The 26501-nt window shown below is 42.3% G+C and overlaps 1 protein-coding gene across 1 annotated transcript in view; it reads right to left on the bottom strand.

Annotated features, from left to right (window-relative positions):
* dnah10 (dynein axonemal heavy chain 10) overlaps positions 1-26501 on the bottom strand; it is a 218269-nt gene that overhangs the window by 17036 nt on the left and 174732 nt on the right. The window contains exons 58-67 of the mRNA XM_048611770.1: positions 20884-21065; positions 18286-18422; positions 17899-18116; positions 16171-16392; positions 14367-14514; positions 13883-14162; positions 13308-13537; positions 11050-11323; positions 9907-10011; positions 1536-1690 (exon numbers count right to left, since the gene is read on the bottom strand). Coding sequence (XP_048467727.1) covers positions 1536-1690; positions 9907-10011; positions 11050-11323; positions 13308-13537; positions 13883-14162; positions 14367-14514; positions 16171-16392; positions 17899-18116; positions 18286-18422; positions 20884-21065 — 1951 coding nt within the window. The remainder of the gene's footprint in view (positions 1-1535; positions 1691-9906; positions 10012-11049; positions 11324-13307; positions 13538-13882; positions 14163-14366; positions 14515-16170; positions 16393-17898; positions 18117-18285; positions 18423-20883; positions 21066-26501) is intronic.

Raw genomic sequence — 26501 nt, 5'->3', positions numbered from 1 at the left:
GAGTGAGAGAAAGCCTGAGGAAAAGCCTCTTGACAGAAGCTGTACAGAATTTTTGGTTCAGCTTGTGGCTACCCCCTCTGCACATCCAGGAGCACTGAGGGCTGGGCAAGCTAGCCTCCTGGTGACAGGCTGGGAATGTCAAAGCTGCAGGCAGTCTGCGAAGCCCTCCCTGCCTGACCTTCACCATGGACTATTTTACATTTGAATCACAGAATCCCTACAGTGTGGAAACAGGCCCTTCGGCTCAACAAGTCCACACCGAACCTTCAGAGCATCCACTCAGACTCATCCCCCTATAACCCACCTAATCTATACTTCCCTGAACACTACGGGCAATTTAACATGGCCAATCCACCTAACCCGCGCATCTTTGGACTGTGGGAGGAAACCGGAGCACCCGGAGGAAACCCACACAGACATGGGGAGAATGTGCAAACTCCACACAGACAGTCGCCCGAGGTTGGAATCAAACCCGGGTCCCTGGCGCCGTGAGGCAGCAGTGCTAACCACTGAGCCACCGTGCCGCCCTAAAAGTTCATGCTGGCCATTCTGGAGGCTTCCCCACACCTCTGTCTCTGTGATGCCTCAAGTACAAGCTTCACCTCCTTAGAAGCTGCACAGCCTCCTTGTGTTGTCTGCCTGGATGTCGAGTCTGCCCTCTCATTAGCCAATTCAGGAAAACCATTGGTGGATGACTGTTGCCCACTCAGTCTGGATTGTGACACCCCACCTCCCCCCCAGTTAATCCTGGAGTTAGGATCTGGTCACAAAGGGAAAACCCCAGCCTCAGAGTCTGAGCCATCCTTATGAACTGCTAATGATTCAATGTACTCTTATTGCCATCTGCTGGCCATGCACTGAAGCTACAACACACATCATATCAATACCAAGGTAACGCAAATTCATCTGTAATTTTAAGTGCACAAAGGAATATGCACAGATCCACATTTGCTGAGTTTATCATACCTAACAGATTCCTAGAAATGTGCTTGCTCAAAAGGAAAAGTGTAATATTTTGTCTATCCTCAAGGTATCACACTGTTATCAAATAAGTAGTATTCACCATTTTTTAACTCTCAAAAGGTAAATTTTGCAACGGAATAAAGTTTTGACCTGGCACTATACAGCATTTTGCACTGGACTGCAATGAACTGCTGACACTACTGTTTAGTAATGTGAGAATTGCGGAGAAAACTGAAACCAAATCTCGTCCCAAATTCTGTTGAATAGCTGCATGATGAGATACACAAAAGAAGTAATGATCATTTTAAAGGATCCAGCTATTGCTGGTAATATGATGAGCTCAGTTCCCATTCTGAACAGTGTTCATTTCAAAATTCTGCAGTGTTTCCCATCACACAGCAATGAGTGGTGGCCAACCAGTCACTTCAGTTGTTTCATCATCAAGTAAGATCCTTGGTGACCTGCACCTCAACTCCAGTTGTTTGTCTGCGCTTTATGAACCATTGGGACCATAATTTATTTTGTTGTATCCATTATGGGGCTTTTGAAGTAGCAGTGAGTTTAATACTTACAACTTGCCAATCTGCTAGATGCATCTGCAGATCATCTGGAAGGGTTCCAAACTTCTCCGGGAAAGCCTCTGCTAGACGGATAATATCCTCCCAACCTTGGTCTGGGAGCCAATTACATGGTTTTGTTCGCTTGCTTTTTTCCAGAGAAATGTTTCCTGTGAAAAGTGCGATAGAGCTAATTGTAAATGATGTCATGCACCACTCTGTACCTGACACCGTTAATGAAACATCGCTGCTGCTATCTGACATATTTGGCTCACTGTGGGGGGGCAGTTTTATCTGTCTGATGTCAAACATTTCATTAAATTACTGTAGGCTTGCCCGTGGCATTTGAATGTCTGATGGTGATGAAATGCAGAAAGGGTTAGCTGCTCATTATTTGAGCAAACATAAAAGTGAGGGGAAGCAATGGTCTACCATTGCTGGACTATTAATTCAGAGGTTCACACAATATTCTGGGGACTCAGGTTCAACTCCTACCATGGTAGATCGTGAAACTTAAATTCAATTTTAAAAACCTGGAATTGAGAGTTTACTTATCACTTTGAAACTGTTGCAGCTTGTTGGGAAAACCCATCAGGTTCACTAATGCTCTTTTAAGGAAGGGAACTGCCATCCTTGGAGAAAGCAAGGACTACAGATGCTGGTGTTAGAGTCAATACAGGACAGGTGAAGGGTGTAAATCCGAAATGTCAACTTTCCTGCTCCTCTGAAGCTGCCTGATGTGTTCCTCCAGCTCCACATTGTGTTGAAACTGCCATTCTTACCTAGTCTGACCTATATTTTGACTCCAAACCCATAGCAATGTAGCTGACTCCTAACTGCCCTCTGAAAAGGCCTAGCAAGCCACCCAGATATATCAATTGCTAGGAAATGTCACAGTGGAAGTGCAACCTGACAGACCACCTGGCATCGATTTACGCACCGGAAACAAGAATGGTAAACATAGCCCTGTTGACTCTGCAAAGCCATCCTTACTAAAGTCTGGGGGCTAGTGACAAAATTGGGAGAGCTGTCTCACGGATGAGTCAAACAACAGCCTGACATACTCATACTCAGAGGCCAAGGCTCCTGAGACATTACCTTACAAACTCATGACCACTTCCATCTAGAAGGACATGGGCAGCAAATGCATGGGAACAGCACCACTCTCAAGTTCCGCTCCAAACCACACACCATCCTGACTTGGAAACATAGCGCCGTTCCTTTAATGTCGCTGGGTCAAAATCCTAGAATCCCCTCCCTAATGGCACTGTGGCAATAATTAATAATTTTAGTGTTTGAAAGAACATAGTTGCATTTTATATACTTTACAGCCAATGAATTTCTTCTAAAGTGTGGTTAGTTATTTTGTAGTCAAACATAGCAGCCATTTCATACACAGAAAGATCCCATAAATAGTACTGAATACAAGACTAGACAATCTGTTAATCCAAATTTACAATGGCAGTGAAAAATTACCTGAGCTCCTCCAGTTTTGCACATTTCTCTACAATCCTCTCAGCTCCAAACTCAGTCCTTGTTTCTGTGGCTCTTCTTCAGAGGCTTTCAATAAAGGCATTATGTGCTACACTCACTGCCCTTCTCCCATTCTCAATATACATCAGCTCCTCAAAAAACTTCTTGCTAAACGCAGACTTGTTTTCTAAACTTTACACTGAATACTTCTCATTATTTGCTTTTGATTCAGTAAACTTCATTTTAAGATTTTAAAACTATTTTCATATCGCAGATATTAAAACAATTCCCCTTTGATTATCCAGGTTAGCTCCATCTCCATTTTTGACCCTGTGTTTTTAACAGACCCTTCTGAAATCCCACAACCCACACTCATTTAAAGTTTTCAAGAAGATTTGTAGCTCGGGTTGTGAATAAGATTACAGACATACTCACTGAGCCAATGGTTTGGTTGCAACATTTTGTCACCCTGCTAGCTAACATCGTCAGTGCATCTCTGGTGAAGTGTCAGTGTTCTGTCCCGCTTGTTATTTATATGCCTCGGTTTGCTGGGGTGGTTGCTTTCCTTCCGGTTCTGTTTCTTAGTGGTTTGTACACAGGGTCTAATTCAATCTGTTTGTTGACGGAGTTCCAGTTGGAATACCAGGCCTCCAGGAATTCCCTGGCATGTCTCTCTTTGGCTTGTGCGATTATGGATATGTTGTTCCAGTCAAATTTGTGAATTTGTGTCCCTCATTGTCCATGTGTCGTGAGACAAGTGAGAATTGGTTGTGTCTCTTGGTGGCTACTTGGTGTTCATGTATCCATACTGTCAGTTTTCTTCCAGTTTGAGTTTCTCACAGTCCTTGCATGGTATTTCGTATATTACACCGGTTTTGCTGGTGAACACTGATGCTTCACCGGAAGTGCACTGATGATGGATATTACCTACTAGGGTGAAGAAACGTTTACCGTCTACATGTCTACAACGTCATCCACAACCCGAGCTATAAATCTTCTTGAAAACTTTAAACACCTATGCGCACAACACCCTCAAACTGGCCCGCAAATGGGAAATAAATGCCATCCGACTGAGTGTAACCCACGAACAACTATATTTCCAGCACAAGTGCCTCAGAAAGCAGAAACTGCCACAAAGCTTAAAGGATAAACCACCTATCAACAATCCACAGGCATGGAGGACAGCTGAACAGAACGGGTGCAGAACGGGTTATGATCAACGATGCCCACAACGCCTCCACAAGTACGTGCAGGAAATTGCGTGCCACAAAACTTTGTACTCCAATGCAACCAACCAGGAATGGACATCCATACTGGAACAAGCCATCACCACACAACAACAAAAGACCAGAATAAAGAAAAGAATAGACCTTCAAGAAAGCTGTCCAAAATCACCCACATCAACGATACAGACAAAACACAGATTCATGGATTAAAAACATGTCAAACTAACCACTTACAGACACTGAGAAGACCGTCCTAGTACGCGGACTGAATTATAGGTACAGAGACACCAAAAAGACTGACTTCCTGGCTGGATTGGAATCGACACTAAAGGGCAACGGACTCACAGAAGAAGTACAACAGATCATCAGAAGACGATAGTCCCAACACTGAACAAAAAAGGTAAGTGGAACTCGTTCAACACAGAAGAGAGGAAAGCCCTGGAAAGACTCAAGAAAGACAGGAACATTATGATCTTATCGGCAGACAAAGGACGCATGACAGTAATTCTCAACAGAGCCCAGTACATCGATAAAACTAACACACTACTAGCAGACATCGACACCTACCAACAGATGGCGACAGACCCGACACCATAGTTCGGGAGATAGTAGGAACTGCAGATGCTGGAGAATTTAAGATAACAAGGTGTAGAGTTGGATGAACACAGCAGGCCAAGCAGGAAAACTGGGACAAGGCAACCATCGTAGCCCAAGCCAAAGATAGACACGCACGGGAATTTCTCAAGGCATGGTTCTCCATCCAAACTTCAATCAACAAACATATAGAAATGGACCCCATATACAAACCCATACAGATCAAAACCGGAAATGACAGTGCTCACCATAACAGACTAGACAGTATAAATTCCAACTGGAGTAGAATAACATCACTTCATCAGAGGCTCCACTAATGATGTCACCTAGCAGGGTGACGAAACATCTGAACAAAAACAAGCCAGCTCAGTGAGCAAGTCAACAACCTCAACTTTTCACTGATCTAGCACTGCATTTGAATCCTTCTCTTATGAAATTAGGAATTTGTAATAAACAGTAAGTAAATAAACCCAAAGATGTGGATCAGAGAAAGTGATGAGCTGGATTAGTTGTAGAAATAACAAAAAAAAAATTGCTGGAAAAGCTCAGCAGGTCTGGCAGCATCTGTGAAGGAAAAAACAGAGTTAACGTTTTGGGTCCGGTGACCCTTCCTCAGAACTTAGCTGTAGAAATAACTGGGTGTTTGTGATGTCAGTTAGCCAAACTCCCAATGCCTACACATCCAACCAACAATCTAAAACTGCCCATGGTGTTGGCTTCAGGACTTACACATCTGGAGTATCTGAATTGGAATTTCAGCATCTCAAGAATCAGGGCTTAGTGAAGAAACCTTTCACAGATTAACTGTTTGTAACAGAAACACTGAAAAGAATGATGTCAAATACCACGAGAAATCTAACTACTGCATGCAAATACTTCTGGCAATCAATACGGAGCCTTGATTATCTGCTTGTGGAGAGGGGTCTCTCGTTTATGCTCAAAGATTACTGGAAAGATGTGGCATAAATCATTTATGCCTATCCAACTGTTGCATCTTTCCACGGGAGCTATATGGAGTTCACTGCAGACTTGTTATTGCATGGATTCATTCACTTAAAACAGACTCACATCACGTGGGAATGAAGAGCATCCATTAACAGCAGTTATTGACCCAATTTCTTTTAAAATTTAATGACGTTATTTAAGGATGCATTTTAAGTCTATCAAAAAATTAACATTAAATTCTAAATAATAAAACATGGCATTTACAAAACTCTCCTAGCACTCGAGTACAAGGCACTACGCAGGCCAAGTTCTTCCCTTGGCATTAGCCAGGAGGGTGATGATAAGGACAGGTAAGTGAGTGAGTTGGTCCTGGAGAGATACTCAGCTGCTTCTCAGCACCTCAGCAATTAAAATCTTGGTAGGAAGGTCCATTCGGGACCTTTTCAACTCACCACTGATCAAGGCCGTTCAGTAGTCAATTAACAGCTACTTAAGGGACTTGACTAGCCACCACAGCCTGATTACCTTGCTCCTTGGCAAATAAGCAAAATGACTGGTTGGCTGGTAACCAATCCTACCTTCTGGGTTAGCAGTGGAGGGGGGGGAATTTCCAATTATCCCAATCTAGTGGAAATAGGGGTCAGAGGTGGGGTCGAGTAAATAGTCACTGAAAGTCACTTGGTTGGCTTGCTCTCAGATCCTCCCCCTCCTGCTGAGGCCCAGAATAAAAGGCCCCATCTTCTGGTCACTGGCTCCCATGAAAACGAGGACTTCAGGGACCCCATGTGGACGTGAACAGAGCACTTGATGAAATATACATTGCTACAAATAGCGTTGAGATGGAATAACCCAAGGCCTTGTTCATCGCAGCTGGCGACTTCAACCAGGCTAATCTCAACAGTGTGTTACCAAGTTACCACAAGCACATCTCCTATCGCCCCAGAGGCCCAAACACACTGGACCATTGCTACACAACCTTCAAAGACGCCTACTGCTCCATTCCCTATCAATATTTTAGTAAATCAGATCATAAGGCTGTGCTCCTTCTGCCAGCTTACAAGCAGAAACTGATGCGTGAGGATCCGGTACAGAGAGGTGTACAGTGCTGGTGTGAGGTAATGGGCGAGCTCCTACGTGACTGCTTGGAATCTGTGGACTGGTTCATATTCAAGAACTCAGCAGCCAACCTAAATGACTATGCCTCTAGCGTCAGAGACTTCATCAGTAAGTGTGTAGAGGACTGCATGCCAAAGAAGTTAATGGATGAACAAAAAGATCCATTCCCTACTAAAGTCCAGGTCTGAGGCGTTCAAGTCAGGTGACCCTGACCTATACAGGAAATCTAGATATGGCATTCGCAAAGCCATCAGGGATGCCAAGAGACAATGCCAGACTAGTCTAGAGTCCCAGATTTACCACACGAGCACACACTGACTTCAGCAAGGCTTATGCGATATAACAGGCTACAAAGCGAAGTCGAGTAGAATTGCTGACAACAATGCATCTCTCCCTGATGAGCTCAATCCATTCTATGCTCATTGTGAACAGAAGGTCAATGAAATGGTCACCTGCCCCAACAGGCTCAGGTGCATGTGTACCCACAGTCACTGCTGCGGATGTCAGATCGACCTTCTTGAGAGTGAACCCACAGAAAGTGACTGGCCCAGATGGAGTCCCCAGCTATGCACTCAGATCCTGTGCAGACCAGCTGCTGGGAGTATTTGAAGACATCTTTAACCTCTCCTTACTATGACGTGAAGTCCCCACCTGCTTCAAGAAGACCACTATCATTTCGGTGCTGAAGAAAAATCAAGCCTTAATGTCTACCACCCACTGGCTCTGATATCCATCATTATGAAGTGCTTTGAGAGGTTAGTAATGACATACAACTACTCCAGCGTCCTAGATTGCCTTGATCCACTACAATTCACCTATTGTCACAACAGGTCCACGGCAGACATCATTTCCCTGAAGCCTACGCTTATCCCTAGAACATTTGGATAACAAGGTTACCTAGGATTCCTATTTATTGACTTTAGCTTTGCTTTCAACACCATAATTCCAGCAAAATGCATCTCCAAACTTCACCTGATGAAGGAGTAGCTCTTCTAAAGCTTGTGATTTCAAATAAACCTGTTGGACTATAAGCTGGTGGCATTTGACTTCTGACCTTGTCCGGCCCAGTCCAACACCGGCATCTCCACATCCAAACTTCAAGACCTAGGACTCTGCTCCCCCTCTGTAACTGGATCCTCGACTTCCTGAACTGCAGATCACGATCAGTAAGGATAGGCGACAACCCCTCCTCCACGATAATCCTTAACACCAGCGCCCCACAAGGCTGCGTACTCATTCCCTAACTACAGTCCTTTACACTCATGACTCTGTGGTCAAATTCACCTCTAACTCCATTTACAAATTTGCTGATGAGACCACCGTAGTGGGTCGGATCTCAAACAATGACAAGACAGAGTACAGGAAAGAAATAGACAGCTTAATCACTAGTGTAAAGACAATTTCTCCCCCAGTTTCAGCAAAATGAAGGAGTTGGTCATCGACTTCAGGAATACATGGCCCTGCCTGTATTAATTGAGTGGAGATGGTTGACAGCTTCAAGTTCCAAGGAGTAAATATCACCAATAGTCTATCCTGGTCCATCCAAATCAGCACTACAGTGTCGAATAATAGAATCTCCACGGTGCAGAAAGAGGCCATTCAGCCCATCAAACCTGCATCGACCCTCCAAACAGCAACTCACCCAGACCCAGTATTCCACCCTATCCCTGTAACCCCACATTTACCATGGCTCATCCAGCTATCTTACATGTCCCTGGACATTACAGGGCAATTTGGCATGGCCAATCCATCTAACCTGCACATCTTTAGATTGTGAGAGGAAATCAGAGCACCTGGCAGAAACCCACGCAGACAAAGGGAGAATGTGCAAACTCCACACAGACAGTCACCCATGGCTGTAATTGAACCCAGGTCCCTGGCGCTATGAGGCACAGAGCTAACCCCTGCATTATTGTGCCACCATAAGAAAGCACACCAACGCCTCTACTTCCTCAGAAGGCTAAGAAAATTCGGCACGCCCACAATGACTCTTACCAATTTTTATAGATGCACCACAGAAAGCATCCTATCCAGATGCATCACAGCTTGGTATGGGAACTGCTCTGCTGAAGGCCGCAAGAAATTACAGAGAGTTGTGAACGCAGCCCAGTCCATCACGAAAACCAGCCTCTCTTCCATTGACTCTATCTACACTTCCCGCTACCTTAGGAAAGCAACCAACATAATGAAAGACCCTCCCCACCCTGGTTATACTCTCTTCCACCCTCTTCCATCGAGCAGAAGTACAAAAGTTTGAAAACACATACCAACAGATTCAAGAACAGCTTTTTCCCCACTGTTACCAGCCTTATGAACAGACCACATATATGTCAGAGTTGATCTTTGTCTGCACTTTCTCTGCAGCAGTAACACTATATTCTGCATTCTGTTCTATTATCCTTATGCACGTATGTAAGATATGATTTGTCTGGTTAGCACGCTAAACAATACTTTTCACTGTATCTTGGTACATGTGACAGTAATAAATTAAATCAAATCTCTGGGGCCCAGGCGCTTCCAGTCTCAAAATGGAAGCAACTTCTAATGAGGCATGACTTTGGCATTGAGATTTATGATTCACAGAGATGTTTGCTAGTTGGATCTTAACTGGTTGATTGAATTGATTTCTCATTGGTGGCAGCGGCAAGTCAGTTGTTGCAGAACACGGCCAACCCACACATAGCACTGAGCAGCGAGTCTCAGCCACAGCTCCAGTACAAGGCAGCACAAGCATTCTTTGACTGACCCTGACCTCAAGTCTGAGTCCAGAGTTGATCACATGATCTAGACTGACTGGGTCAGTGCTGAGGGAGCGCCGCACTGTCGGAGGGTCAGTGCTGAGGGAGCGCCGCACTGTCGGAGGGTCAGTGCTGAGGGAGAACTACAGCCTTAGGAGGTCAGTACTGAGATAATGCCATGCTGCCCATTACAGGAGGAAGCATCATGTTCGATTATTGTGAATTTACAATTAATAAGTCAATTACAAGTACAACTTACAACCAGAAAAACACCACTCTTGTTTGTAAACTTACCTTTCAAGAAAAATTCCAGTTCTTCCTGAGGAATTCGACGTTCTGCCTGCTCAATTTTTATTGTCATGTTGAATGAGAAAAGCAATTTATGTCGTTCAAACAGACCTGAAATGACAAGGAGATATTAACTTTAAAATACATTTACAGTTGCATTTCTGCTATTAGCAAGTGAAGGTTGCAAGTTCTATTGAGTTCCAACATCCAGGGGAACAGGGCTAAACTTTCCACTTTGGGTATAATCAGTAATTTCAACTGTGCCTGTTTTAAAATGTCATTTTTCCTCCAAGCTTCTGTTTACAAATTTGCAAAGTCTGCCACAGTGTAACCAGGCATTTTAAAGCATAATTTTGTAGAAATATTTTGCATTAAAATATCCTCTGATATATTGATGTTTGGTAACATTTGATTACTACAGTTGTAAATGGATTTATCACGAAAATGAGCATTTTAATCCCAATGTCAGCATCAATCTCTGAGTAACCTAATTTTAAATAATTTAAAAGTGACTTTAAAAAGATATTCAAAAGGATTATCTAGTTAGATTGGGGAAAAGCTGTTAATTTCTCAGTAACTTTTTTTAAAAACCTTTCAATAATTATTCAAAAAGTACTTGTTAGTACCCTTGTGCCATTTATGGGTCTACCTACAGCACAGGGACTGCAGTGGTTCAAGAAGGCAGCTCAGCACCACCTTCTCAGGACAACTACAGATGGGCAATAAATGCTGGCCCAGCCAGTGACACCCACATCCCATGAATGAACAAAAAAAACCCTGGCCAATCCCTATAACTGGCAAGACACTAGAGTCAGAGGAATGTGGAGCTGGAAACATTGAAGAGATATTGCAGTGAAGGCTGAAACCATGGAGGATTTAACCATAAGAATGAGAATGTTAAGTTTTGGACAAAGGGAAGCCACTGGAGGACAAAGGAATGGGCTGGTGTAACAGTGTGAGAGACAAGACCAGAATAGAGTTTCAGATGAGTTCAAGTTTAAAGAAAGTGGGAAGAAGTCTCCCTTATGCAACAAATAGCCCAATGTAATTTAACACTTAATTGGACATGCTCAGTGCAGTTAGTATTTAAAACACTGCATTTTCAATTAAACAATACCTGCATAAGGACTGCAACTGAGTGTCACTGACCTGTGCAGCCATAGTTGTACATATTAAGGGTCAATGCTTTCATGATGTTCCTCAGTCGCTTTTGAAGTATAGAATCAGGCAAAGATTTACGCAAAGATAAATCAAAGACTTCAAGGAATGACGCCAAAGAATATTGGTACATGCTGTTAACGATTGCCATCTCTGACAGGACAAAAAACAAAATTGCACCCCTCTTGGCTGCCGGTCGATATCCATCACGTAACTTGTCAATATCTACTGCAGTTTTTTCAGCTAGTACTAGTTTCTCCATCACCTGCCAAAGGGAACAGTTTATACTGGCTTTATGTTTATCAAACAATTAGATGAGAGAGACCGATATTACATGATCTGTTACGAATTCTAAACGCAATTTTTTCAAGTTGACAGGTATATCATTCACGCTCACACACGCACACGCACACACGCGCACACACACACACACACAGAATAAGGCAGCAAAAGCTATTTGACCTTATCCACCAATTTACCTGTACCTGCACCATCCCACACAGAATTGGTAACAGAGACCACTGCTCAGGATTGCATCCCTACAAGGACTTTCTTTACATTGATGATAGCCTCTCACATGTGCCACCACCATGTTAAATATAATAGCTCCAAACAGATATAACTGCATAAAAACAGGTATCAGGAGCAGCAGAATTGTATTCAACCACAACCTGCAGCACCATGGCCTACTCCATCATTACTATCAAACTGGGAGATCAACCCTGGTGTAAACATTGTGTCTTTTTATTTTATTTAGTTTTTAAATGTGGAATGAATTGGGAAAAGGATTGTTTAACAACAAAGAACTGAGGAAGGACTGCTGTGCTTTGAAAGAACACAATGCTGAAACTCATTGTGAGTAATGTTTAGACTGTTGCTTTGCAAGCAGTGAAGGATAGTGTAAATAGGCGCATGGCACTGGAGTGTGAATACAAAGTAAGATTCAGCTGGCAACAGTTTGCTGATTGGTTTGTAGAATTGTGATCAGTTGTGGGTGCCAAAAGCCATCAACCTGACAACAATTATGATTGGTTCCTGCATATGTGAACAACTTGTAGGTGTTAGCAAGATAGTAAGTAGCCCCTAGACATCAGGAAGGGGAGGTAGTGTCTCTGTCTCTCCAGTAAAATACCCGAAGCTAAAGAAAGCCATTTTTTTTCTCACACTAGTTGCTGTAAACTGTTGTTTTTAACCAATAAGTCAGAGTCTTTATAATGGTCTGAGGAAGGGTCACTGATTTGTCTTCACAGATGGTGCCAGACTGCGCAGCAACTTCTGTTTCTGTTCCTGATTTACAGCTTCCACAGTTCTTTTGGTTTTTCTTTATAATTTGTTGCACTGTGCCCTCTGTGCTCTGCTTTCACTGAAGCAGTAAAAGAACCTGAAGGAAAAACTCAGAACTAAAGGAATTAGGAAGAAAAGGAACACCTCCTTCCTGGGAATTGGGGCCATGGTTTCCCCTGTTTTTTTTTACTCTCCATCCATAACAATGATGATTTTTTTTTTGTTTGTCTCTAAGTGTGTGTAGGTGCTTTTAGAAGGGGTTAGAATTTTAACAGGAACAGTTATATGTTGACAGTTCATAATTGTTAACTTGGGATTAGAATCGATTTATTGTATTAAATAGCAGTCCTTGTTAAGTACAGAAACCTAGACTGTATTTTCTGTTAACCTGAGTTTATCAGGCAGGTAAATTGGGGACTTTCTCTACTTTGATAGAAATTTAAATTTTTGTGATAACTGCGAGAATAGCAGGCTGATTTCCAGCACATTCGCTCAGAGAGATGTAACACTGGATCATTGAAGGATGTAAAACGGCATGCAGCAGCAGCAGCAAACATACCTAAAACTGATATGTCAACTGGTGAAGCTTTAACACAGGACAACTTGCATACTAAAAAGTAGATGCAACAAGCATTAGATAGAGCTAAGCAATTCCACAATCACCAGATCAGATCTGTGCTCTGCAGTACTGCCACATCCAAATGTAAATTGTGATGAAAAATTAAGCAATTCACAAAAGGTGGGGATTCCACAAGTATCATCATCCTCAACGACAGACGAGCCCAGCTCATCAGTGCAATAGCTACTGCATTTAAACTTTCGTTCTTCCTTTTATATTTAGGGACACTGCAGGATGTGGATTATGTGCCTCCTAGAAACATCTAATAGAAAAACGTGAGACGGCACCAAAATATTTCACTGTTTTTGAAATAAACAGTGATTCAGCTGTCCGGTAATCCATTCACCTCAGTAGCTTTAGTCTTCGTCTCTTCTAGAGTTTTGACAAGTTCGACATTGTCTAACATGTTTCCGGTGGAAGTTGCCAGCTCCCGTAGCAGGGAATCCTCAAGGTCCTTCAGTAGTTTCTTGTTCTCACTGGTTTCTTTGATCAAACGTTCTCTCTGCTCCTCGAGTTCCTTCCGTTCAAAGGCCACAATAACACTTAGCAACTGGTCTTCTAATCCACTTAATGTCACTGCGGAAAGAAATAAATTCAGCAAGCTTCAGTTTTAATTTTAACTTCAATAAAACAAATAGAACTATTGCTGATGTGATGAGATTGACAGTTTGTGGTTTGACTGGAGTTTAATGGCAAATAAAAGCCTGCTCATGGAGCAAATGTTTCATGCATTCTGAGCAGAGCTTCCTATGCCATAGAGTCATACAGCACAGAAGAGGCCCTTTGGCCCATCGAGTCTGTTCCACCAAAAATATACTAGTATCTACATTAATTCCACTTTTCCAGGTCGAGTTAAATATGCTATTATGGACACATCATGCACGTTTTGGATGAGGTGATGCAGACTGCAGCAGAATTTACCATTATAGTTTATCACCATGGATTTCCCAAAAACTGAAGGCTGGTACTTGGGGTTTGACAGCTTTGTATTGAGGTACAGTTTGAAGTTAGGATCATAGTCAACCTCTTTGTCACCAAGCACAATAAAATAGCGGCCCTGCTGTCCTTGAATGTTCTTTTCTAGAACATTATCAATCACCGGATCAATGTATTCATCTACATCTTGGAACAAGAAGGGAAATCCATACTTGATAGCCATTTCTAATTGTTTCAGGAAATCAGGATCATTAAATGAAGAGATCTGGAAGAGATTAGACTCAATTACCATTGATCACATTTCTGAGTATATTACTATTTTTAAAAGAGGCTACTTAAGATATGTAATTGAATAATTCAGCAAAGAACCGCACAATAGACTGAATGGCATCTCAACAAAGATGAACACTGTATCAGTAACATACACAAGGTTGGTCTATGAGCTGTGTGTTTGGGCAGAAACCTTTACCTTTAAATTGGTTTTTGCTTCCTTTCTTTTAATCCAGTTTAAGGCTTGCTGCTGAGGATCGATACACAGTGGGAATCGACTAGCTTGTGTTGTAAGGATTCCATTCTGAACAGAAAGCTCATCAGGTGGCAAGCCTTCTGAGCCCCACCTGATTCCACAAGAATAAATCGTAAATCTTCATTCTGCTAACCAGCCAGATTCTGTTACATTAAACATTTTATATACGAACAAAGTTTATATGTATATGTCATATCAGATCTTTCAAAGTTAAAGGGTTCAGATTAAAAATATTCTCATGGAGAAAAAGGATGGAACAGTCAAATCCTCAGTTCTCTCAATGTAAGGTGTGTACAGGGTAAAGTAATGCAAAAAAAAAGCTCATGTCAGATGCCGAGAGCACAATACTGCAGAAAGTCTACAATTGTATAGAAAATTTGAGGCCAGACTAAAGGGAAATTAGGAAAGAAAAGAAAAAGCATGAAAAATTACTAGCAACTAACATTAAGGCAAATCCAAAGATGTTTTATAAGTATACAAACTTGAAGAGGATAACTAAAGACAGTGTGGGTCTAATGAACCTAGAATGATAAATAAGCTCTGTGTGTGGACCGATGATGTGAGAAAAGTTTCTTGTGAATACTACGAGCTTTCTTCACAATGGTTCAATGAAGATATTATAGCTAAAGAAGATGAGTGTGGAATACTAGATAGGGTAAACATTGCAATAGAGGAAACATGAAAGGGTTTGACCAAATTTTGAAGTTGGTAAATCATTAGGCCCAGATGAAATATAACCAAAGCTGTTAAAATAAATTCTTCCTGATTGCAGGAATGATTCCAGAAAACTAGGAAACTGCAAACACTGTGATATTATTTAAAAAGGGAGGAAAGGATAATCGGAGTAATAGGCCAGATTGTTTCATCTTGTTTGTGGGCATATTACCGGAATCAATTCTGAGAGACAATGTATGGAGCAATGCAATGGATGCTCTTGACAAGTTCTCGTGTGACAGATTGATCAACAAATTAAAACCCTTGGGATCCAAGGGACAGTGGAATTTGGACCCAACAGAGGCTTAGACTGTAAGATCAAAAGCTGGAGGAGCAGAATTAGGCTGTTCAGCCCATCAAGTCTGCTCTGCCATTCGATCACGGCTGATATGTTTCTCAACCCCATTCTCCTGCTCTCTCCCTGTAACCCTTGATCCCCTTACTTATCAAGAACCTATCTATCTCTCTCTTAAATACACTCAATGCCTTGGACTCTACAGCACTCTGTGGCAATCAGTACAATAGATTAACCACCTTCTGGCTGAAGAAATTCCTCCTCATCTCAGTTCTAAAGGGTTGTCCCTTCACTCTATGGCTTAGTGGAAGGAAGCAAAGGATTACTGTTGCCGGGTATTTTTATGATTCAAAGGCTGTTACCGCTGGGGTTCTGCACAGCTCATTACTCAAACACTTGCTTTTTGATGCTTATATCAAAGAGTTAGACTCAAATGCAGAGAATATAATAAAGAAGTTTGCAGGTGGTACAAAAATTGGTTTTGTTTTTGAAGGGGAGGAGGAAAACATTAGGAAAATATAGATGGTCTGGTCATTGTAGTAAAGTATTGAGAAATGTCCTGAAGTTGTGAAAGGCATTATATTTGTGAATCTTTCTATCTTTATTATGGAAGCAAAATTTAAACAAGGACATTGGGGATTCCAATCATTACCTTAACTGTAAAACTGTGTTTTTCAGGCATTGGAGCAATATTTAACATCAGTAATTTAACAAGGTTTGCACACTGATGCAACAGACCTGCTAATTTCAACTTCATCTGTTAGCAAGTTTTCCAATCGAAATGGTTGACTCAATGGAATTTCACGTTTCAGCACATCATTCTGCCATTCATTGTAAACCATATCACTGCGAAACTCTGAGCTGAAAGCTCCTTCATAACTCAGAAAAGCAGCACAAATCAGACAATCTCCAAGTAATCTCACTCTACGTATCTTTAGATCCTCCAAGTCCTTTGTCCATCTATTTAGGGAAAATTTATTATGTTCAGATAATAACAAAATAGTAGTTATCAAGATCTAGTAAATTACCAGTGAGCAACTAGTTATAGTTTACATTGATGTTACAAACACTGCTACAGAGACTATGGGGAGGATCTGGATGTTAGATTGCACTCCTTCCAGATCCTAAGCTGTTTTGCCCACAAGTCCATAAGACATTATCCTGGTGGATGGTGCTTCTGGCACTTCTCAGTATTTACCCTTTCAGACTTATGTACAATAGTATGAAGTATCACGAGAAGTGACTGCCCACGTAAATGATGGCAAGCCATTTCACGTCAGAGAGAAGCAGCCTCATGCCAGGTGTACCATGTGTCCACGTGTTTTGTAAAATCAACATCTTTGCTTCCAACCGTGGCATCCATTCACTGCTGGTCAGAGATTTATTTTCCTTTTTCAAACAGAAACTATGTATTATCTTCAATAAAAGCCAGTCTTAGCCATTCCCCCGATGTTAAGAACATAGCCAGAATGCAAATTCCAGGATCAGGCATCACCAAAAGAAGCCTTGGTCACTGAAAACCCCCGAGGAAGGCTGGCCTCTCTGCCAGCTCAATCAATCAGAATTGGCTTGAAAATATGAAAGGCTCGTGAGCATGTACAGTGGCAGCACACACCAGTTCTCGGCAGAGAACACGAGCCACTGCTCTGCAGCTTTTTAGAACAATGTTGGCCAAGTTGTTGTGTGAGAGCTGGGCCTTTGCTCTAGGGCAATGCCTGTTGGCTTAAAGTGATCTTTGGACATAGATAAAGGTGAATTGTTCTGGAGATTTGGAAAATCAATCATTTTAACATCAAGAGTTGAAGATTGAATTTTACTTGAAGGATTAGAAAGTTACAAATGGAAACCAGTGAAATAGTAATCCAGAACAGAACATGTACAAATCTTCCTGTGTAACAAACTCCTGTGCTGGTGAAATGAACTGGTAACAAGTGCCGTTATAGGACAGCAAATTCCACCAATGGCAAATTGTGAACTGAATTCAATAAATCTGCTAACACAATCTAGTCGTGGAGATGTAAGGGAAAGCATAAAACAAGAACTCAAAGATGATGCATTTTCTTTACTCATTTGTGGGATGTGCGCATCACTGGCGGGCCAGCATTTATTGCCCGTCCTTAGTTCCCTGTAAAAATATAGTTTTTCTAATGCCAAATTGAGAAGGGTGAAGTTGAGGCTAGGTCCCCATGACCCCAGTGAGGCTATCGAAGCCAATTCAAGCTGATCAGTTTTACAGAAACTCAAACACTGTAAATGCACATACAACAGCAAATCAGAATGTACAGCACAAATTTTAAGCGAGCGAAATTGGTTGACAGCTCGCTTCAAATTCCACCTGTTGACACTCACTATTGTCAGGGCGAGAAAGCAAATTGGAGAGCCAATAAAACACAATAAAGATTTACTATCATCCCCCAATATACAGTCTCAATTTTTGATGCATGAACTTTTGTTAATGGGACTCACCGAACATTTTCAGATCCCAATCCAGAGATGAGCTTGTCTGCAGCCACCAATCGCCGTTCCATGATTTCTGCCTCTTCTTGAAGCTGTTGCTTATCTCTCATTGCAGCCTCATACCGATCACTCAGTGCTTGAAGCTCCCTCTGTATAGCTGCCAGCTCTGCTTGGATTTTCTCCAGATCACGTTTGCTTTGATAGTAATTACGTTCTAACCTGGCAACCTATAGAAATGATATATTCAGTTTCTTTCATTTCACAACCAACAAATCAACATGTGAGGAGAGAAATATTAAATCTCGGTGTCATAAAAGATTACTGTTTGATAAATGCATATGAAATATATGACTGCAGAACACACTATGGCATTATCTTTTCTGAAGTAATGCATACCTTTTCTCGTTTGGGTTTGATTTCTCTAGCCACATCACAATAGCCCATGACAGCCTCCACAAACTTCAACATGCCAGCCCCTGCTCTGCTGATGGCCTGCATTTCATCAAATGAGGTGTTCAGATTCTTGAGAAAACCTACAAATGGAAACACTATTCATTAAGCAATCTGACTTGTTTTGGTATCTGAATTGTGATATTGCTTTAGCACGTTTGTGTTTTACACTGATTACATGATAAGATTACATGATAAGTAACATTCATGCCGCACAAATGCCAGGCAGTGAGCATCTCCACTGCTCCTTGACATGCAATAGTGTTAACACCATTGAATCCCCCACTGTCAATACCTTGGGGTTACCATTAATCAGAAACTCAACTCGCCACATAAACATAGTGACTATAAGAGCATGTCAGAGGCGAGGAATACTGTGGCAAGTAACTCACTTCCTGACTCCCCAAAGCCTGTCCAGTATCTACAAGGCAAAAGTCAGGAGTGTGATGGAATATTCTACATTTGCCTGGATGGGTGCAGCTCCAACAACACTCAAAAATCTTGACATTATCCAGGACAAAGCAGCCCATTGTCTGGCACCACATCCACAAACATCCACTCCCTCCACCACTGATGTTCAGCAGCAGCTGTGTGTACCATCTGTAAGACGCATTGCAGAAATTCACCAAAGATCCTTAGACAGCATGTTCCAAGTACACAATCATTTCCACTAAGGACAAGGGCAGCAGATACATGGGAACACCATCTTCTGCAAGTTCCCCTCCAAGCCACTCACCATCCTGACTTGAAAATATATCGATGTCCCTTCAGTGTCACCAGGTCAAAACCTGGAATTCCCTCCCTAAGGACATTGTAGGCTAATCCAGAGCAGGTAAACTGCAGTGGTCGCAGAAGGCTGATCACCACCACCTTCTCAAAAGCAACTAGGGACAGACAATAAAAATGCTGACCAGTCAGCGATGCCCACATCCCACAAGTAAATAAAAAAAAGACATGTTAGCCCTGAATCAGAATAGACCTTCTGTTCCATTACCATCACAGAGTGCAAAGGGTAAGTCTAGAAATGACTGTCCTGTGCCTTGTCATCTGTCAGTGGTTTCCATGGGGTTAGAGGAGTATCAGGCTTCCTGGATCATAGCGGGACCTTGCACTATTGTGCTACAATTGAAAGAAGCCACAATAGCTACAGCAGAGTACTAAAGTGGGGCTATTTTATTGGAGTAGCATTCCATAGGCCTTATTAGTATTGCAGAGAATATAGACTCAAATTTCATCATAGTAGTTTTGAGAAGCAATTCAATAATTTGGCAATTAAAAACTAGTATCAGCAAAAAGAGAGAAATGGTGGCAAACTGGTGGTGTCACTGGGTTGGTAATCCAGTGCCACATGGGCTCAGATACCACCAAGTCAGCCAATGAATTCTGAATTCAATCAATAAATTTGGAAAGGAAAGCTAGTTTTGATCAGGGTGGTTTTGAAACTATCAATTGTCATAAATTCCACCTGATTCACGAATGTTCTTTAGGGAAGAAAATCTGCTATACTTAGCAGATATGGGGCGGCACGGTGACTCAGTGGTTAGCATTGCTGCCTCACAGCACCAGGGGCCTGGGTTCAATTCTACCCTCGGGTGACTGTCTATGTGGAGTTTGCACATTCTCCCCATGTCTGCGTGGGTTTCCTCCAGGTGCTCTGGTTTCCTCCCACAGTCCAAAGATGTGCAGGCTAGGTGGATTGGTCATGCTAAGTTGCCCATAGTGTTCAGGGCTGTGTAGATTAGGTGGGTTATAGGGATGGGTCTGGGTGGGATGCTCTGAGGGTCAGTGTGGACTTTTTGGGCCGAAGGGCCTGTTTCCACACTGTAGGGATTCTATGATTAACTGGTGTGGTCTATGAGTGACTCCAAACACAAAGCAAGCTGGTCAACTGTTAACTGCCCTCTGAAATGGCCACAGAGTTCAATTAGGCATATACAGTAAATATTGGCCTTGCCAGTGATGCCCACATCCCACAAAATTACAAAAAAACAGTGCTTGTGAAGCTTTTGAATTGCTAGAAAAGTGTAACTTATTCATTATGTTCTTTGGGGAAGAAAACCTGCTATTAATATGACTCCACTTATACAACAGTGAGGGTAGCCTTGTAGCTGTATCAAATCATTAAGGATATGGAATAATTGCCAGCCTTGACAGCAATATCCAAAATTATTTTTTTAAAAAGTGAGCCCAACAGAAGGGTGACAGGTCAGTTCGAAATGCAGGTGGGATTCCTTTAAATCAAATATTTCTTTCCACCTCAATATTTTTCATCACCAGAAACAAAATCGTCAAAACCACAGACTTCAGGTGTTGGACTTACAGGCTGTCCCTACTCAACTTGTACAAATGAGGTGCCTCATGACTAACTCCACTCCCATCTGTACGGTTAGCAGAAGGAGAGATCTGTGCAGTTACCAAAGAATCACAAAATGTGTAATCTCAAGCTATCAAATAAGCAATATCCCACTATCTAATTGTTATAAAGTTACTACATCCCATTCCAATCAATAATGTATACAGTTTCACTTCTAGTCATGCATTTACCTTTTACAGTTTTGACTTGATTCTGTCCGATAGCATCACAATCCATTTCCATAAGGACCTTTAAGAAGTTAGCCTCCGACATCATGCCTTTGGCGGATTTCCAGTTAATCTCTTTATAACCTCTCATGACAAGGATACATTCACAAACAGTTTGTACTTGTCTCGGTGGCTTTGCAAATGACCTTTCCAAATAAAAAACAAAAAAGTTATCAAGTGCTGCAATAAAATATTACCAATAAATTCTAATCAATTGCTCGAAGTGTTATCTTCTAATACAAATCTGCCCTTTAATTTTCCACAAATTAAAATTATGCTGTATTGAGAAGGCAGTTTTTAAAAATTCATTTGTGGGATGAATTAGCGCTAGCTGGCCAGCATTTATTGTCCATCCTTAGTTGCCCCTTGAGAAGGTGGTGGTAAGCTGCCTTCTGTAACCGCTGCAGTCCAGCTGCTGTGAGTTGACCCACAATGACCTTAGGGAAGGAATTCCAGGATTTTGACCCAGCAACAGTGAAGGAACAGTGATATATTCCCAAGTCAGGATGGTGAGTAGCTTGGAGGGAAACTTGAAGGTGATGTGATCCCATGTGTCAGCTGCCCTTGTCCTTCTAGATGGAAGTGGTTGTGTGTTTGGAAGGTACTGTCTGGGGATCTTTGGTGAACTTCTGCAGTGCATCTTGTAGACTGTATACAGTGCTGCTACTGAGCGTCAGTGGTGGAGGGAGTGGATATTTGTGGATGTAGTGCCAGTCAAGCCGGCTGCTCTGTCTTGGATGGTGTCAAGCTTCTTGAGTGTTGTTGGAGCTGCATCCATTCAAGCAAGTGGGGAATATACCTTCACAATTCTGACTTGTACCTTGTAGATGATTGTCAGGTTTTGGGGAGTTAGGAGGTGAGTTATGTGCCGCAGTATTCCTAGCCACTGATCTGTGCTTGTAGCCACAGTGTTTATGTGGTGAGTCAAATTGAGTTTCTGGTCAATGAAAACCCTCAGGATGTTGATACTGGGGGATTCAGTGAAGGTAACGCCATTGAATGCCAAGGGGCAGTGGTTAGACGGTCTCTTATCGGTGATAGTCATAGCTTGGCATTTGGCATGAATGTTACTTGTCACTTGACAGCCAATGCCCGGATATTGTCCGGATCTTGTTGCATTTGAACATGAACTGCTTCAGATTCTGAAGAGTCGCAAATGGTGCTGAACATCGTGCAGTCATCACTGTTAACATCCTCACTTCTGACGTTATGATGGAGGGAAGGTCATTGATAGAGCAGCTGAAGATGGTTGGGCCTAGGGCACTACCCTGAAGAACTCCTGTAGAGGTGTCCTGGAGCTGAGATGACCGACGCCTTAACAACCATGACCATCCTCCTATGTGCCAAATATGACTCTAATCAGAGAGTTTGCCCCCGATATTTATTGATTCCAGTTTTCCTAGGGCTCCTTGAGGCCACACTCAGTCGAATGCAGCCTTGTTGTGAAGGGCTGTCACTCTCACTTCACCTCTGGAATTCAGCTCTTTTGTCCATGTTTAAACCCAGGCTGTAACAAAGTCAGGAGCCGAGTGGCCCTGGCAGAACCCGAACTTACTTACATCGTTCAAAAAATGTATCATTTAAAATAAAGTTCACATCAGTGTCTTGGTTCCCTGTTTGCTGCCGGGAACTGCAATTTCTCTGATATCTTGTTCTCCATAATTAGCACGAATCACATTCATTATTTATCAGGCACTGCAGATACCTGTCTCCAATTAAGATCAATAAATCTATCAGCTGAGAAAAAAGTACAAATAGGGTCTGCTCCAAAAAGCTACACTGAATTGAGCAAAAGAGAATACGGCCATGCAATACCCGGAATGATAGGAGCAGAAGCTGGCCATTCAGCCCCTTGATCCTACTCCGCAAGTTAATTCCCAACTTCAGCTCCACTCTCCATACACAGACAGAGAGGAAGGGAGTCAAGTAAAATTTTTGGCATCATATACCGGACAAACAGTACTAATGAACAGATAGTTATTGAACTCTATTTCCGTTTACTGTCAAAACAGAGATCAAGGACTTTGGGCACAGCCATTTACAATACTGTCTCAAATTGTAGAATTATACAACACAGAAGGATCCTATTTGGGCTATCATTGTCAAGGCTGGTGCTCAATGCAAGACAACACTGAGTGAGGCGATGACCTAGTGGTATTATCACCATACTGTTAATCCAGAGGCCCAGGTAATGTTCTGGGGTAACATTGTGTGGAGCTGGAGGGACACAGCAGGCCAGGGAGCATTAGAGGAGCAGGAAAGTTAACGCTTCGGGTCGGGAGCCTTCTTCAGAAATGGCTGTGTCCTGGAGATCTGGGTTTGAATCATGCCACAGCAGCTGGTAGAATTTGAACTCAACGAAACCTGGAATTAAGAGTCTAGTCACAGAGTCATACAGCACAGAAACAGACCCTTCGGTCCAACCAGTCCACGCCAAACATAAATCCCAAACTAAATTAGTCCCATCTGTCTGCTCCTGGTCCATATCCCTTCAAACCTTTCCTATTCATGTACTTATCCAAATGTCTTTTAAACGCTGTAACTGTACCCGCATCCACCACTTCATCAGGGCGTTCATTCCACATGCGAACCACCCCATGCAAAAAAATTTACCTCTGATGTCTTTAAATCTCTTTCATCTCACCTTAAAAATGTGCCCCCTAGGCTTGAAATCCTCCATCCTAGGGAAAAGACAACTACCATTAACTCTATCTATAGCTCTCATTATTTTATAAACATCTATCAAGTCGCCTTTCAGCGGAGCTTAGGCAGTTTAGAGAAGTTCCAGCCTATCCAGCCTTTCTTTATAACTCAAGCCTTTCATACCTGGCAACATCCTGGTAAATCTCTTCTGAACTCTCTACAGCTTCATAATATCCTTCCTAAACTGGGCGAATAGAACTGGATACAGTATTCCGGAGCCAATGTCCCGTATAACCTCAACAGGGAAAGCAATGGCCTAGTGGTATTATTGCTGGACTGTTAATCCAGAGACCCAGATAACATTCTGGGGACCTGGGTTCAAATCCCACTACGGCAGATGGTGAAATTTGAATTCAATAAAAATATCTGGAAGTAAGAATCTAAGGATGCCCACAGTGGATGAATCCAGTGTTGATTGTCAGAAAAGCCCACCTGGTTCACTAATGTCCTTTAGGGAAGGAAACTGCCATCCTTACCTGGTCTGGCCTACATGTGACTCCAGACCCACAGCAATGTGGTTGACTCTCAACTGCTCACTGGGCAATTAGGGATGGACAATAAATGCTGCCTGGCCAGTGACGCCCTCATCCCATTAATGAATAAAGGAAAAAAAAACATGACTTCCAAACTCCTATACTCAAAGTGATAACCATGAATCCACTGCCGGTTGTTGGAACAACCCATCTGGTACACAAATGTCCTTTAGGGAAGGAAACTGCCATCCTCACCTGGTCCAGACTACATGTGACTCCAGGCCCACAGTGATGTAGGTGACTCTTAAACTGCCATCTGGGCAATAAATGCTGGCCCAGCCAGCGATGTCCTCATCCCATGAATGAATAAACAAACTTGTTTTGTAATTTTTACTTTTAAATGTTTTCCCCTTTCTGTCCCCTTCCTTTGGTTACTCAGGTCACTGTTGGCCACCACTCCCTATTTTCAGTTACTTGGTCAATTCCGCAGCCATGCTGCTCGTGTTCCTCTAATCCCACGGGCTTCAATTTTGTTTACAGGTTTATTGTGTGACACTGTCAAATAACCTTTAAACATATAATAACCTTGTGAAAGTGCACGTACATGACATCAGCCATTTTACATCACCATTTGTTATGTCAACAAAAATATCTAAAACATTATTATTGGAATGAAATAGCCTAAGAACATTGATATCATAGACATGAAGGTGAGTGCTAACACCAACTGTCTCTTTACAACAACTTTAAAATAATAAAGCATTGCAAGGCACTTCACAAAAACATTAAAAGACAAAGTTTGAGAAAATCACTTAGATATTAGAGCCGATGATTAAAATACTGATCAAGGATAGGCTTTTTATCTTTTGGTTTGAGGGGATGTGGGCATTGCTGGCTTTGCCTGCATTAAGTGCCCATCTCTAGTTGCCCTTGAGGAGGTGGTGGTGAATTGATTTCCTGAACTGCTGCAGTCCATGTAGTGTAGGGATCCCACAGTGCTGTTAAAGAGGGAGTTCAGGATTTTGAAGGAACAGCGATATATTTCCAAGTCAGGACGGTACATGTCTTAGAGGGGAACTTGCAAGTGGTAATGTTCACTATCGTGTGCTGCCCCTGTCCTTCTAAACAAGAGAGACTGTGGGTTGGGAAGGTGGTGTTGAAGGACTATTGGTAAATTTCTGCAGTGAATCTTGTAGGTGGTACACACTGCTGCTACTGCACATGAGCAGTGGATATAGTGCCAACCAAGTGGGCTGCTTTGTCCTGGATGGTGTCAAGCTTGAGTATTGTTGGAGATGTACTCAACACCTAACTTGTGTTTTATAGATGGTGGATATGATTCAAGGACTCAGGAGGTGAGTTACTTGCCATAGAATTCCTGGCCACTTACCTTTCTTGTATCCACTTATTTATATGGTTGATCTAAATCAATTTCTGGTCATTGGTAAGTCACACAATGTTGATAGTGGAGAATTCAGCAAAGATAATGCCACTGAATGACAAGGAATGACTGTGAGATTCTTTATTATTGGAGATGATTATTGGCACTTGTGTGACACAAGTCCAACTTGCAAATTATCAGCCCAAGCCTGGATACTGTCCAGAAGTTGCTGCATTTGGACACAGACTGCTTCAGTACCTGGGGAGGCATGAATTGTGCAAGTGCCAGTGAACATCCCGCTTCTGACCTTACTTGCATGGTGGACAATGGTGAACCTGTGGATGTGGTGTATCTGGATTTCCAGAAGGCATTTGACAAGGTGCCACACCAAAGGCTGCTACATAAGATAAAGTTGCACGGTATTACAGGTAATATATTGGCATGGATAGAGGATTGGTTGACAAGTAGAAAGCAAAGAGTCGGGGTAAATGGGTGTTTTTCTGGTTGGCGGTCAGTGGCTAATGGTGTGCCTCAGGGATCAGTGTTGGGACCGCAATTGTTTACAATTTACATAGATGACTTGGAGTTGGGGACTAAGTGTGGTATGTCAAAATTTGCAGATGACAATAAGATAAGTGGAAGAACAAAGTGTGCAGAAGACACTGAAAGTCTGCAGAGGGATATAGATGGTCTAAGTGAGTGGGCAATGGTCTGGCTGATGGAGTACAATGTTGATAAGTGTGAGGTCATCCATTTTGGTAGGAATAACAGCAAAATGGACTATGTTTTAAATGGTAAAAAATTGCAGAATGCTGCTGTGCAGAGGAACTTGGGTGTCCTTGTGCATGAATCGCTAAAAGTAGGATTGCAGGTGCAGCAGGTAATTAAAAAGGCAAATGGAATTTGTCTGTCATTGCTAGAGGGATGGAGTTTAAAAACAGGGAGGCTATGCTGCAGCTGTATAGGGTCCTGGTGAGGCCACACCTGGAGTACTGTGTGCAGTTTTGGTCTCCTTACTTGAGAAG

This window comes from Rhincodon typus, chromosome 24 (genome assembly GCF_021869965.1).
Source record: "Rhincodon typus isolate 14 chromosome 24, sRhiTyp1.1, whole genome shotgun sequence".
Classification (NCBI taxonomy): domain Eukaryota; kingdom Metazoa; phylum Chordata; class Chondrichthyes; order Orectolobiformes; family Rhincodontidae; genus Rhincodon; species Rhincodon typus.
Note: the sequence above shows the minus strand (reverse complement) of the source record. Positions and strands in the feature narration are given on the sequence as shown.